The sequence below is a fragment of the Aplysia californica genome, unplaced genomic scaffold, assembly GCF_000002075.1.
Source record: "Aplysia californica isolate F4 #8 unplaced genomic scaffold, AplCal3.0 scaffold00035, whole genome shotgun sequence".
Taxonomy (NCBI): Eukaryota; Metazoa; Mollusca; class Gastropoda; order Aplysiida; family Aplysiidae; genus Aplysia; species Aplysia californica.
This window is the reverse complement of record NW_004797305.1, coordinates 1,828,848-1,842,416: the sequence shown is the minus strand read 5'-3', so window position 1 is coordinate 1,842,416 and position 13,569 is coordinate 1,828,848. Positions and strand designations below refer to the sequence as shown.

The window sequence follows — 13,569 nt, the reverse complement described above, 5'->3', positions numbered from 1 at the left end:
CGGGGCTAGCTCCCCTGATTTCTTGAAAGAAGTGCATCGGGGTATGGGAATGATTGTATAACATTACACTGTGCAGGCCTTACGGTAGAATGCGTTATCTTGGTAGACCGTGATCACTCAGGCGGGACTTGAGGCAGCCTGTATTATCGCTGTAGACAGGGAAGTGGACTGGCACTGGCAGCTGAATTTTTTTTGGTTACATTGTATCTCGGTCAACATTTTATCTCTCTCCTCAGCCCGATGTGGACCTGTGGGTGGTTGGCGGGTGCTCTGGTTTGGCTTAGTTCTTCTTTCCTATCAAACATCTATCGTCCTTATCTCCCCTTCTTCTTTTTTATGTTTGTTACTCTCTTGTAACACCTCTAATCTTTTCTTGCGCTCATATGACCTTATGCAGTTGCAAGTGCCGTAAAACCTCTACTAAAACTAAAATTAAAAACGAGGTGGACCTGGCAAGCAGGATCAAAGCAGTCTGCCTCCCAAATGATTGAAACTATGTTGCTTTGGGCATAACCAACAACACTCACAATTTGTTTTGTTTGAGTTACGCTTTTGTTTATTTTAGATCCGAGGTTGGAAATTTAGCCTTTCTTTCTGGTCTTTTGGTTGTTTCTTTTTATCCACCTTACTATAGATTGGGTGGTTGGTAGCCCTGACAGGCAAGGTAAAAGCAGCCTGCCTCCTTGATGATTTAGAGTGTTGATGGTGATGAAAAAAACATTTCTGCAGGTGGCTGATGGGTGTTCAGGTGTAGTTTGCTGCTTCTTTTCTATCAAACATCTATCATCCTTATCTCTCCTCTTTTTTGTTTGTTACTCTCTTGCAACTCCTCTAAATCTTCAGCACTTATGAAATAATTGTGTTGCAAGTGCCGTAAATTTTTTACTAAAACTAAACTAAAAAACATTTTCAATCAAATCTGGCTTGTGGTATCGTTTTAATAAAAATATGTATTATTCGTTCATCTGATAGAGAGATGGTGAGAGAAGAGACAAGTCTCTCATTACTGTTGCCTATGATTAGTTCACAAAGTTTTGCTGTGAGATAACTTGATATTGTCCTTATTGTGAAGGTGAACCTTACTCAAAATATTTGGGGGTTTTTGTGTGTGTTTTTCAGATTCCTGGGTGGAACTGCACTACAGCAATCAACCCATGAATCCCCCAGATGTTATAGAAGCAAGTTCAAGCAGCGCCGACCCTCAAGTATCTTACACAGGCAGTATTGAGAAGCTGCTTATTGATGCCCAGAGGGAGTCTCGGACCCCATCTCGACCACAGAGCAAAGAGTCTTCTGTAGGGGGAAGGTGAGATAATCAAATATATATAGTTGAAATTGTCTGACACGGCCACCCATTGTTGAGGAAAAGTGGCCGTCTTAGACAAGACTATATCGTACACAAGGTCATTATGATGCAAAATACTTACTTACAAGAGGAGAAATGGGAAGTGGCCATTTTTAATTGCCTTGTACAGTGTAACAATTGAAATATTAAGCAAAATTCAGTTGGTAACAACAGGAGACGAATTTTTTTTGTTTGTTAAAATGTGTTACTGCGAGATCTTTTCCGTTTTGTATCCATCACTTGTTTTTTTTTTTTTTTTTTTTCTTTACATAGGAAATTTAACTGCTTCACCACAAATGTTATTTTATGGACTCGCAGTCATCAAACTATGTAGCATCTAATGTTAGATGCACATTTTATGATGTGCCCTTTGGAGATGTGGAAAAAAGTAAGATTAGAATGAGAAAAGAAATTATGTAGTGAATGAGTTAAATGCTTACTGTACTTCTTTTTTTTATTTGCCTTTCACTGCAGAGCTGCTTAAATAGAATACCTATACTGTCTCCCTTTGAGAGAAATTCAGTTTAAACAAAGTACTTGTTGGTACTTTGAGTATGAGCAAACAGAGAGGGATAGGAACTTGAGTCTTATGGGAACACATCATGGATGCCTGTCTAGCAAGGTTATTGTCTCCAGATGGTGTCACTGTATTTGCATCTGTAGAAAGAATTAATCCTTTTCAACTATTGCTGGATGTATACACTATTAGAAATTCATGTTGTCAGTAGACTTGCTCCTGCAATTTAAGACAGTAGTTGTGTAGCCTGCCTTCATCTTTGTGATATGAGGAAGGATTCCTTTTGCTTATATTTTAATTGATTAAACAGTGTGTCATGAACCTACACTGGATTTTTTTCTTCATTATTTCCCGTACATTTAATTTGTTCATGAATATACAATTTCATTTACTTACCTTATCAATTGTATTCAACATGTTGAAATTTGTCACATTCTGAGATTTTTTTAAAGCACATTATAAGATAAATGTTGGAGGCTGAAAGGAAGTGTAAGGGTGTTAATTTACAATAGTACTAATAATTTTCTTTTGTTGCAGTCCCAAAAGTCCTCCAAGTCCAAGTGGTGAATGGCCAAGTGAAGAGTGGAAGTCAAAACAGGTAAAACGTTCTTTTGTTCTTCCATTTCTGTGAAAAATTTGCAGTCTTAATGTGACTTAATTACCGTAGTCTCCGCCTAAGATCCCACCGCTTATGGTCCCAGTTCGCCTTAGATCCTGCTGTTTTGGAAAAACAGAATTTTTATTATATTTTGGAAAAACAGAAAGAAATTTTATTATATAGAAGTCACTCCTAAGATCCCGCACTGAAGAAGCTACATTCGGCTGAGATCCCGCTTTTCAGGTCATAATTTTATTATTCTTTCTTTATTTAAGAAAAAACTAAAGAACAAGATCATACACTAGATGGGGAGGATCTACAAGCAACAGTCAAACTACATTCCATCAAACTGTGAACTCATGGACGCTTACGTTTTCCCAACCATCACTCTCGTCTTTCAGTTTTGCACTTGAACTTCCTAGACAGACTGGCGCCCATACTCGTGGACTGTCCGATCGCCTTTGCATAGTGAGGTCATCTGTTGGCAGTGAACCTGCCTTTTATATAAAAAAAATTTTTTTTCGGTTTGGTCACAACACAACGATTTATGATGCATCATGACATGGACAGGGAACTCCATTAGAGATGGAAAGCAATAAATTTTTTCGCGGGGGACATTGCTTGGAGCCAACTGGTTCCCATCTGACGCTGTATCTTTTTTAAAAGCCCCCCCCGGGGAAAAAAAAAAAGGAGTGCCCAGGAATCACGTCAGTTCATTTTATTTTTAAGTAAGGGAAGATCATTTATACAGATTATAGGCCTGACCATGAGTTTCTTTGGATCCTCCCCCCAGGCCATTCTGCTAAGATCCCTGTTCGCTTAAGGTCCCGCATTTTCCTTGCTCCTGAGCACCGGGATCTTAGGCGGAGGCCACTGTAGTTGTAAAAAGTGAGAAATTTTGAACCTAAAAAAAAAAGGTCTCTCTACATATGTGTCCCCTGTTATGTTTTGATTGCATTGCTCATACAAATTCTAGATGGTTTTCAGTTTGTCATATGTCCTGACAATTATGATATAGTTAATGTCATTCCAAGAGCATATAAATTTTTTTTTGTTTTGAGAAAAATACAGAAAATGAGAGCGCCAAATCAGAACGTGACTTGGGCACTCTCTATTTTTCAGTTAAAATCTAGGACAGAAAGAACAAAACACATCGTAATTAAATGGTAGGATACCCCTTGATGCCTTTATTCTAATAACAGCTTTATCTGGAAACCTCTAGAAATTTGTTTGGACAGTTGTGAAATAACACTGATATGTACAAAGTTTCAATATTCAGATATTTGTTTTCCGAGTAGTTGCTTTCTTAGATCATTATGCAATCCTGTGCTCTAATATAGTATTATATTTTCTTACAATTCTTTATGTCTTATGTCTCTCATCAGGATCCTGGCACAGACTGGATATGGGATTGGTCAAGTCGACCTGAGGCTCTGCAATCATTGTAAGGCATTTGCAAATTGTGTATTTCTGTACTTTGTAATTTGTTCAACGTGGAGTTCTGAGGAATATCAACTTTTGATGTTGTAATTTAAAAAACAGTTTTGTTTTCTTTAACTTTTTCAAAAACATTCTTAAGATGGCTTCTTTTGTAAAGTCAGATACAGTCGCACCTGTGTAAGACTGAATTGCAAGGGAGCCAGAAAAAAAATTTCATCTTAGACAGGGGAATTTAGTGGAGAGATGGGGGGGGGGGACAAAGGCCCAGCTGGTGGGACCAAGGGTCGCTTGTCCGGTCGGCAAGCAATCACAAGTGGTTAAAACTTTGCACCTCTCAGCTGCTATCCTCTCTGATAATGACATGCGTCAGTCTTATTTATCCAATTACCACCAGTGCTTGCTTATCATAGGACCGCTGTTTGACCTATTAAGAACAGAAACGTTTGAACATCTCCTTTGCTTCCCGCCTTAGCCCGACCCCTTGGTGTAATAAGCACAGTCAACCAATGCTACCCCTCTAGCTACCAATGAAATTTTCCGAGTCTGTTAAGGCAGGTTCGACTGTATGTTGCTTTATCAGCCTGGAATGTTGTTTCAAAAACAAAAGTATGGAATGGAAATGATATTGTATCATCACCATGTGAACCATTGCTGTTCAGTTAGAAAAATTTACCTCTGCTGTTATATTCCCACTGCAGTGAGGAGTGTTTTTACATAATTATGTGTTTACAATATTTTAATCTTAAGTTCTAAAAGATGTTCCAGTTTTGCACTGAAAAGATGCATATCAGATTAGTGTCTAACACTTTGCCTTCACTTATATTGACTTTTAGTTGACTGTCATTTCATCTGTCTTTCACATCTTATCAAAGTGGTGTTTTGTTTACAGTGAAAACTGGAATGAAAGATTTCGACACCCAGGAAGCAAAGGACGGCCAGCCTTGAGCGTGCGTAACACCAATGTAATGAAGAAGACACGTCTTTTCTCCTTGGCCAACCTGCCGACCCTGATCCTCACACATGCTTGTACATTCTTCTTGGGAGCAGCAGCGTGAGTAGATATGTGAGGCACCGTGGGGAAATCAGGTTCCCGTCAAAATAATAAAATCGGAGAAAGAGACATTTTCTCACGAGTTAGGCAATTTCAAGAAAAAGAGGGGGTTTTTTTGGTCAGCATAAACATTGAAAAATAGAGTGATTTCTAAATTTGAGTTTGAATTTATTCAGAAGCTAGTCACTGTTTCACTTTGACTTTTCAACCTGATCAGACTTGATTGAGCAAATAAATGTGGTTGGTGCCAAAATGAAAGAAAAAGGCATTTTGTCAGCTTACGGCAGAGCTGGCACTGGTCAAACTAATTTCGCACCTCTTGCCTGTGGCTACTCATGACAGTTTCCGTGCTGGAATGCTATTCTGGCACTTTAACAGGCACTACATGGGAGATTTCATACCCAGACCACCCTGACCATCTGCACTGCTGAAGGTTCACATGGATGGGATAACGTCTACTCCCAAATTACACCCCTACTCCCCTTCCTCGACTGGCGGCATAGCGTAAAAGTTAAAGCCGATGGAACCAAAATTAATAGTTTTGTTTCAAATCAGGGCTGAGTGGGCAAAACTTTTTCCGTCGTAGACAGGTAAAAACCCCAAAAAATGAGGGAATTTTTCATTCCATTTCCGCTTTAGAGAGATTTCCATTTTATAGAGGTAATTATAGAGGAATTTATCTAGGGGAGAGCGGAGAGATTCTATTATGATAAGTTTCCTTCTTACACAGGTTTCTGTTAGGGCAAATTTGACTGTATTGTCCCTCGTTGGCATGCTGATGCTGAAAAAAGATATTGGACTTTCAAAACAGGATCTGTGAAAAATAATGAGTATGAAGGCCGTAAGTCAATTAGAGAGACTTTTACTAACATTTATGACATTATTGTTGCAGGTAAACTTGGAATACTTGGAATTCATTGCATATAAAAATGTGTGTGAAGGGTTTGGAGGGGGGTTCCCTGACCCATGTCCACCATCTGGACTTGCCATGTACATAGTCGGTTTTTTGGTTTTGAAAAGTTGGCAGTGGTGCTATTGTGGGTCAGTTTAATGTTTAATTTTGACTTAAGTTTGACTGAAGCCAGATGTTGATAATATACCGTTTTCCAATCTTTATTGGTTAGCAAAAACTGGAGCAAATGAATTGCTGTAAATTATTCAACATTGTCGTGGAAATTAAACTGTACATGATTATACAAGAAATATTTGGAGACTAATGCATATCATTCATGATTTTCTTTCAGAGTTCTTCTGTACATGAAGAAATACTGCAACCTCCCCGCCATAGCTCATGCCACCCTGGACTGACGCAAGCTCTCATAGTATTCCCGGACAGATTTCTACCACAGGGCTCTTAAGGAGCCGAGGAATTTTTTTTCTGTACATTTTTGGGGAGATTTTTTTTAAAATACAGAGGTTAAATGGTGTCTCCCCATTTGCTTTTGTTTTTTTTCCCAACATGTTATTTTCACAAAGCATTTTATTCTCTGTTATGTTTTTAATTCAAATGTTGATTTCACCACTCATTTTCATCTCAACTGTGCTGGTATGTGCTGTATATAATCCATCGCCTTTTCTTTGTTCACACATACAAGTACTCTGGTAAACCAGGCATGTGTCTCTGTGTGTTATGGGTTCTCTATCAGACCATAGAGTTTATCTCTCAAGGGCAGTCCAGTAGGCTAAATCTTTGTGCTTCTGTCACTTCTCTGTGGGTATGATGGACATTCTACTTTTCCCCTTTCGTTTTTGACTTTTAAGGCTATGACACTTCTATGACAGCGAATCGGGGGGACTGTCTCATGGTTTCTTGTCAAGTGTAGTGTTGAAGGTTAATACACAATTTTGTCTTTTTAGACATTTGTCCTTTCTTTAGGGCTTACCTGTTGACCTTCCCGGGGCTCTTGGAGGAGAGGTGTCGAGATAGGAATGCCCTTGAGAATGAAGCCAGAACTGATGTTTGCAGCCTGGTTTTTTTTTGTCTGCCTTCCACTTTTGCTTAGCATGGCAGAGCAAAGAGTCATAATGCGGTCTTTTCAAAAATTGCTGTAAAACATTGGAAATGTGTTAATGTGTCAGAGAGTAAGTAGCATGAAAAGTGAAGTTGTTTATCAAGGGTTCTTTGGTCAGCTAAATGCATCCATTACGCAAAAATTTTGTCTTTGGTTGAGGGGAGCAGGCACTACCTAGAATAGGTTTAGCTAGATAGATCACTGTATACAGTCTATATAATTCCAAAGGAGGGGAAAAGTATGATTTCCTTTTCAGGGACGTTTTACACAAAGTTACAGTTTGTGTATTAATTTGGTATCAGTTGAGGTCCAAATTCACTAACCCTCATGACAATTTATGATGAGCCCCTTAGCTGTGAAGCTTGACCTAAATGATTCATCCTATTATTGTATTTAAAAGGTGAGTGCAGTTAAAATCTGTTCACTTTATTCAGTTCTACAAGTATTGTTTGCCATGGCAATATCTTGTGTAGTTATTAGACCAGTGGAGCAAGCAATATGTTCAAGATTGTTTTTATGATTGGCAAAGAAAAATGTTTTAAGTGGTGACTTTCCGTCTTTTGAAGAGATAACACCATTTATGTTATTGTTATTTTGTTTAATTGCTTCTGAAAACGCTTGTTTACATGGATCTTGAAGTTTATATTGTTGTGTAAACTAAATTTTATTGTAGAAATTGATCTAGATCTTACATGGGGTTTTTGGAAAATTGCTTTATTTGTAGACAGTACACTTCTTTTCTTGCAGACCGTTTTTCCCTCCTGAAGTAACACAATGAAAAAGTATCATTTCAGTGCAGCTCTTTGCTTTCTATCGAGATCTTTTAATTAATGCCTCAGTGACAGGCTGGAAGGTTTTTCAGTAGACAGCACTCTGTAATGTTCTCTTTTGGTCAGCGGAAAAGAAGCTGCAAGCTTGTGGCAAATGATCTGTGTGCAAATTTGGAATAAGAAAAAGACTAGCAGTTCGGTTTTGCTAGCTGAGACAACAGCAGCTGGAGGAATGATCGTCTTTTGTCCTGATACTGTGTCCTCCGACTTTCTCACACATTCCAATGTCTGAGGATACTTCTGCTTGGGACAGTGTTGAAAGTTTTGTTTTGCTTGGAAGTGCTTCAGTTCAGTCAAGTCAAAGTTAGGTAAGAATCAAGGCAATAGATTGAAATGTTGTGAATTATTTGTGGTGGCTTTGGTTAGACTTGTTATGTGCCTCTTCTTCTCTTCAGTGACACTGTTATCCTTATCAATTCTTGGGGGAGGGGGGATGTAACACCTATTGTGGAGACCTATGATTGGGTATCTCCGACCATCACTTGCATTATCACAGAGACCACCACTGGCATTACCACAGATCAAGGGAAAGACAAGGGAGGACAATGAAATGAACTCAACAGTTTAGAGTCTTCGAAGGACAGGAGCATAAGAGAAAATTTTTGTCTCAAACCATTTCTGTTTCTTGGTTATTGTGAGACTGGCAGGGCAGCTTTCCCATTATGTTGATGTGTTTAGTTCTATAGAAGAACAAGGTATGAACAGTTATGCAAACGTTGGTATTTTGGATTGAATTTACTTGCTCAGTTTGGAAGGCCAAACTTTTGTCTGTCATATTATGCTGAATTTATCCTGGTGACGTGTGCCTTTCTTCCAAAATAGTAAAGGAAGATTGTGTTTAATTTGTTTCGGTTGACAATAACTGTTAACTGGTATCAGTTCAGGGGAATTCAAACTAAAATTTGTCTGGTCTAATACTTTTTTTTAAAAGATACACAATTCCTCTGTGCAGTGAAATATACATTAAAAAAAAAAAATTTCAATTTTGGAAATATGCTCTTGTTTAGCTTGTGCAATGACACATTTGTGTTTATTTAAAATTTGTTAAGTTCAAGCTGTTCATTTCCATACAGCCAGACATTACTGTCCTTATCTTAGATATATGTGTGTGCTGTATTTATAATTACAGAATTTCGTGCTTTAGAATGCTTTTGCTTCTGAAACAACGTTTGAGGAATTTTTAAACCTCTTGTATATTTGTTGTACAATCTTGGTTACCAAATTTTATGTATGTTTCTTTTCACATCTTTTGTTTGTCAGAAATAAAGATTTTAGGAATTTTAGCCTCCCAGCTTTGCTTATCAACAAATTCAGTCTGTCATACCAGAATGGAGATGGGATGTCAAACTTGATAAGATGTAATATTTTGAGTTCATGGGTTTAAAGAATGCTTCTGTGGTTTAAAATAATGGCTTTTGGTTTGCCTGTTATTTTCTAATAAGTGCAGTTTAAACGGTCAGATAATATTACTTTCAGATAGTGTTTTCAGGGAGTAACTGAAGTGACATGATTATTGTCCTAGACAATACTCCCATCAGCCACACTTATTAAAAAACAATGTTTCTGATTGAGATCATCCTCCCTTCAATGGTTACATTTCCTGGAGGGAACAGTCATGCTCTCCATAAGTTTTGGTGCTTTTCTGGCTTTCACTTTCTCAGAGACGTTAACTTTTATTCGACTCTGATCTTTTGTGGAATGAAAACAGGGTTGTTTTTTTTATAAATTTTGGCCTGAAAGCATTCTCTATCCTTTTGTGGTTCTCCATGTATATTTTGGATTGGTTATTGCATTTTCATTAAATGTTCAATGTGCAATCTCACTAAGGAAAAATACAGGAATTGATGCCTACTTTTTGTTTCTTACTCAAGCTCTCATGTTCAATTCTTTTCATTTGCATGGTGATATACATTGACTCTGGTTTATTATGTTTGTTTATTATGTTGATTTATTATTTTTTTTATTGATTAATATGTTCGCTTTGTCAAAGGTTTAAAAAAGCAACATCTTACAAGCTATATAATTTTTTATTTTAAAAAAAAATTAATTTATCGGTTGAAAATGCTGCGAATGCATCAAAGAGATAAAAATCTTAAGAATAATAAGAATTAACATCAGACTCAATCATGAGTTTTTAAAATGATAGCGACATTTTATTCACTCCAACCCTCTTGATTTGAAATTTTTAAAATGCATCTTATCTTTGTGTTAATATTTTTTTAAATTCAGGGGTGAAATATAAACGATGCAGAACTAAAAATATTGAGTGGGGTTTTTTTTTCCTTTATATTTCAGTATGATTTTTTAGTTGAAATGCTTTGTGGTGCAGTTTTAAACACTATTTTAGTTGCTGTTTTTATGCTTTTACTTGGGCAGGGATTTTCAAAGGGCATGCTGCCATGTACATAATCACTGTATATTCTTGTACATGATGCAAATTGGTACACATTTCATTCATTACCAGATTGCATTTTTTTTTTTTTTTTTTTTTGTAAACACATTGTCCCTAGTCATTGAGGGTACAAAAAAATGCTTGTGAATAATTTTGGCAAATTCAATATTGTAGCTATCAATGTACCTTTGCTTTCTTGTTGATCTATTGATAGTGCGTGATGAAAAGTTGTACCTCAAAACGACACTTACAATGAAGTTACAAGCTTGTTTCATTAGTGTACCTTTGACTTTAAGGTGGAGGAATATTCATAAATAGTGTGCATTTGTGAAATGGACTTGGGGCAATGGGTTTATTAGGTAGTAAGTTTGTTCATTGTTCTTAAAGAAACTACTAGGGAGTTATTGATGCAGATTTCCACTACTTGTCAGGAAAGGAGTTCAAGTTTTAGAGACTATGACTTGTTTGACTATTTAATTAACATCAGTTTTTTAAGAGCTGTTTCATTCCTTGTCAAAGATGAACAGAAATAGGGGCCTTATTCTTTTTGTTATCTCTATCTTCATGCAGGAAAAAAAAGTCCGTTCTGATTAAATTACACTTATGTTTTCACAGAATGATTTTTATATTTATTTTTTAAAGAAAATGTTCTGTAAGTTTAAGAATAGCAGTGGACTTTATAGTGGTAATTTTATCCCTTACACTTCTACTTCTATGTTTTTCCCCTGTTCATTTTTTGTTCTTTGTTTTATTTTTGTTTTTAATGTGCTGTGAAGTGGCGGTGTGGGGGTTTTACCAATATGTGAATATCACAATGTTACTTGTTCCTCAGTTCTTGTTGGAGGCTGTGAGCTTCACGCAATTTTTTCCCTGTTGAGATTTTTATGGGAAAAAAGCAAGAAACTTTTTATAAAATTTGTTTTCAAAACTTTTGTTACCTTCTGTTTAACATTCTTTTGAAAGAGAATGTATTTCCAACATTTTATTTATTTTGCATTTGTTCTGTTTTCTTTGTTAGAATTCCCCCCTGATTTTTAGGGAACTAGAATTTTACTGCTGAATCAGCCAAAAGTTGCAGACCTTCAGTGTAAGGCTGATTACACCCTCTCCCACAGCTAGACCCTGATGATGGTTTTGGTTTTGGTTTTTGTCTTGTTTGATTGGGACTGGAGGGTGCTCCTTCAGGAGCTGAGACTGCATTATTTTAACCCTTCCAGTACAATTCAATTGAATTGCCATGAAAACAAAGCAATCAGATGGAGGCCCATCTGATGACCCGAAGACATTACTCTATGTTGACTTTGTACCAAGGTTTTGGTATATTCAGGTACATGTCGTCTGGTACTGATGAATTCATGTGTGTGTAATATAAGCTCGGACCCTTATCTCAACCATGGTATAATTGTATCTTTAATTTATGATAAATAAAATGGATGTCTTGGAAAACATGTTGCACTTGTCTTTTAACATTTTTTAATAATCATAACTATTTGTATTATCAGTTGGGTGTGCTTATTTGGGTCAAAACTTTTGCTCTGGTGCAATGTGTCATTTCTGAAAAGCTTTCTTTCTTTTTGCTGTACTTTCTGTCCACTGCCTTTTCTCAACTCCTATATATATGTATATAATTTTAACTGATGCTTGTGAATATGAAGGTGCAGAAAGTTCAAATTAAGATTTATCTACTAAACCCACCCACTTTCTGAAATATCTCTTGGAGAATTTTACTATTTTTGCGCAACAAAATTGAATCAGTTACTGAGAAGTTTACAACAATTAATTTGTCTGACTTTTGGTAGGTGGAGGGGTGGGGTGAGGGGGTTGTAATACCCTTGATGAAGCTACGAAAAAGAAGTGATTTTGAAAGTTCACAGTAATGGATGTAAATCTTAGTTAATGGCCCTACTCTGGTGTGGACTTGGTTGATCGTGGGATGACTTTGTACAATATCATATTTTGTGTGTCCATCCAATGGCTGTGTGTTTGCATGTATTTATCATGCCACAGCATAATTATCTTTGTGGAGATCAATAAAATGATGCAACAGCTTTGGACCAGAAAATAGGTTCTTTGTTGCCATGGTATTCTCAGAAAGCCAAAAGAAGAGAAGAAATCGGGCATCTTAATCACTATACAACTGACAGCTATCATGTTTGTTAGCAGACAGAATTAGATAATGCGTCAGGGTCGGACGAAGGAGGGGCACAACACGAGGTATAAGTAAATTTTGATTCCCCATTCTTAATACAAGTTTAAATGCTCTTTCGTGCCTGACGTCACGGCGATCCGAATGGTGAGGCACCATCGTGAGTGGAGATCTCGGATGTGCATGCTAGGATGTGCATGCTAGGTCGAGTAAGTTCCGGGGAAGGGAGGGGGGGCGGTGTCAAATTGACGTCATGTAACATTTATGAATACTATAAAGGTTCTCAAAACTTGCGTTTCATGGTGTAGTGTCACAATTAGAATAAAGGGAAGACTTGCTTGAGTATTGCCCCAACTCATGGGATGTAAACCTTTAGAAATATGTTGAATCCACCTGGTGAGATTTTTAAAATACAGCTAACAGGTGTTTACTAAAATGTTGATCTGTTACGACGAATTGATACAAGTCATCGTGCAAAAGTTAGATTCTTTCCTCGATTGTCGAGGAAATGTTTGACAATGAGTTGCACCACAATTTTTCGACCGCACTTAAAAGAAAAAAAAATCATGAGTCTGTAGTGAGCCAGTGCAAAGGAAACTGTGGTGAATGTTCACCATAATCATAGTATTGCACTCATCCTGTCCCTTAAGTAGTGACATAAAGTCAGCAGGAAAACTTCAAGGCTTCAGGGGGAAACTTTTTTCGGGGGGGGGGGCTCTCGTGGTTTAGAGGTTACGGTGTTAACCTCTCATTCTATTGATCCGTAGTTCGAAACCTGACGACGACGGAAACTTTTCTACTCTTTAAAAAATTTCCTTTCACCTCCTTTCCTGCTCTCTAGCCATGTTCTGTAGGCTTCATATATCTCCACTTTCTGCCGCCCCTCCACCTTTACCCCCTCCTCTGGGCTCCTAGCTCTTTCTGCAGTTTTTTTTACTGCTTTACTGCTTGGCTCCTTCTTACTGTCTTTCACCCACACCTATGTTCTAAGGGTAGGTAAGAGTAAGATATAGCACCTAGCTAGCCTTCTCGGATAAGGGCGAAAAATCTCCGAGGTCCCGTGTGCAAGTTGTGCACGTTAAAGATCTCTCGGTGGTCCAAAATCAATAGAGAAGGCTTGGCTGCAGCCGCCGCGCTTTTCCCTTTCGTCAACCCGCAGCCACCTCCGAATCGTCAGCCACCCCCAACCTTTGACACGGGTCAAACTTCCATCTATTTATAGGTAGTTAAATCTACCG

General features: G+C 37.5%; 1 protein-coding gene across 1 annotated transcript in view; it reads left to right on the top strand.

The window, feature by feature from the left end:
* The window catches only part of LOC101853440 (BCL2/adenovirus E1B 19 kDa protein-interacting protein 3), a 42,139-nt gene extending 30,505 nt beyond the window's left edge, over positions 1 to 11,634 (top strand). The window contains exons 2-6 of the mRNA XM_005091759.3: positions 1,120 to 1,306; positions 2,400 to 2,460; positions 3,846 to 3,904; positions 4,790 to 4,951; positions 6,196 to 11,634. Coding sequence (XP_005091816.1) covers positions 1,120 to 1,306; positions 2,400 to 2,460; positions 3,846 to 3,904; positions 4,790 to 4,951; positions 6,196 to 6,259 — 533 coding nt within the window. The 3' untranslated portion in view covers positions 6,260 to 11,634. The remainder of the gene's footprint in view (positions 1 to 1,119; positions 1,307 to 2,399; positions 2,461 to 3,845; positions 3,905 to 4,789; positions 4,952 to 6,195) is intronic.
* Positions 11,635 to 13,569: the final 1,935 nt, after the last annotated feature.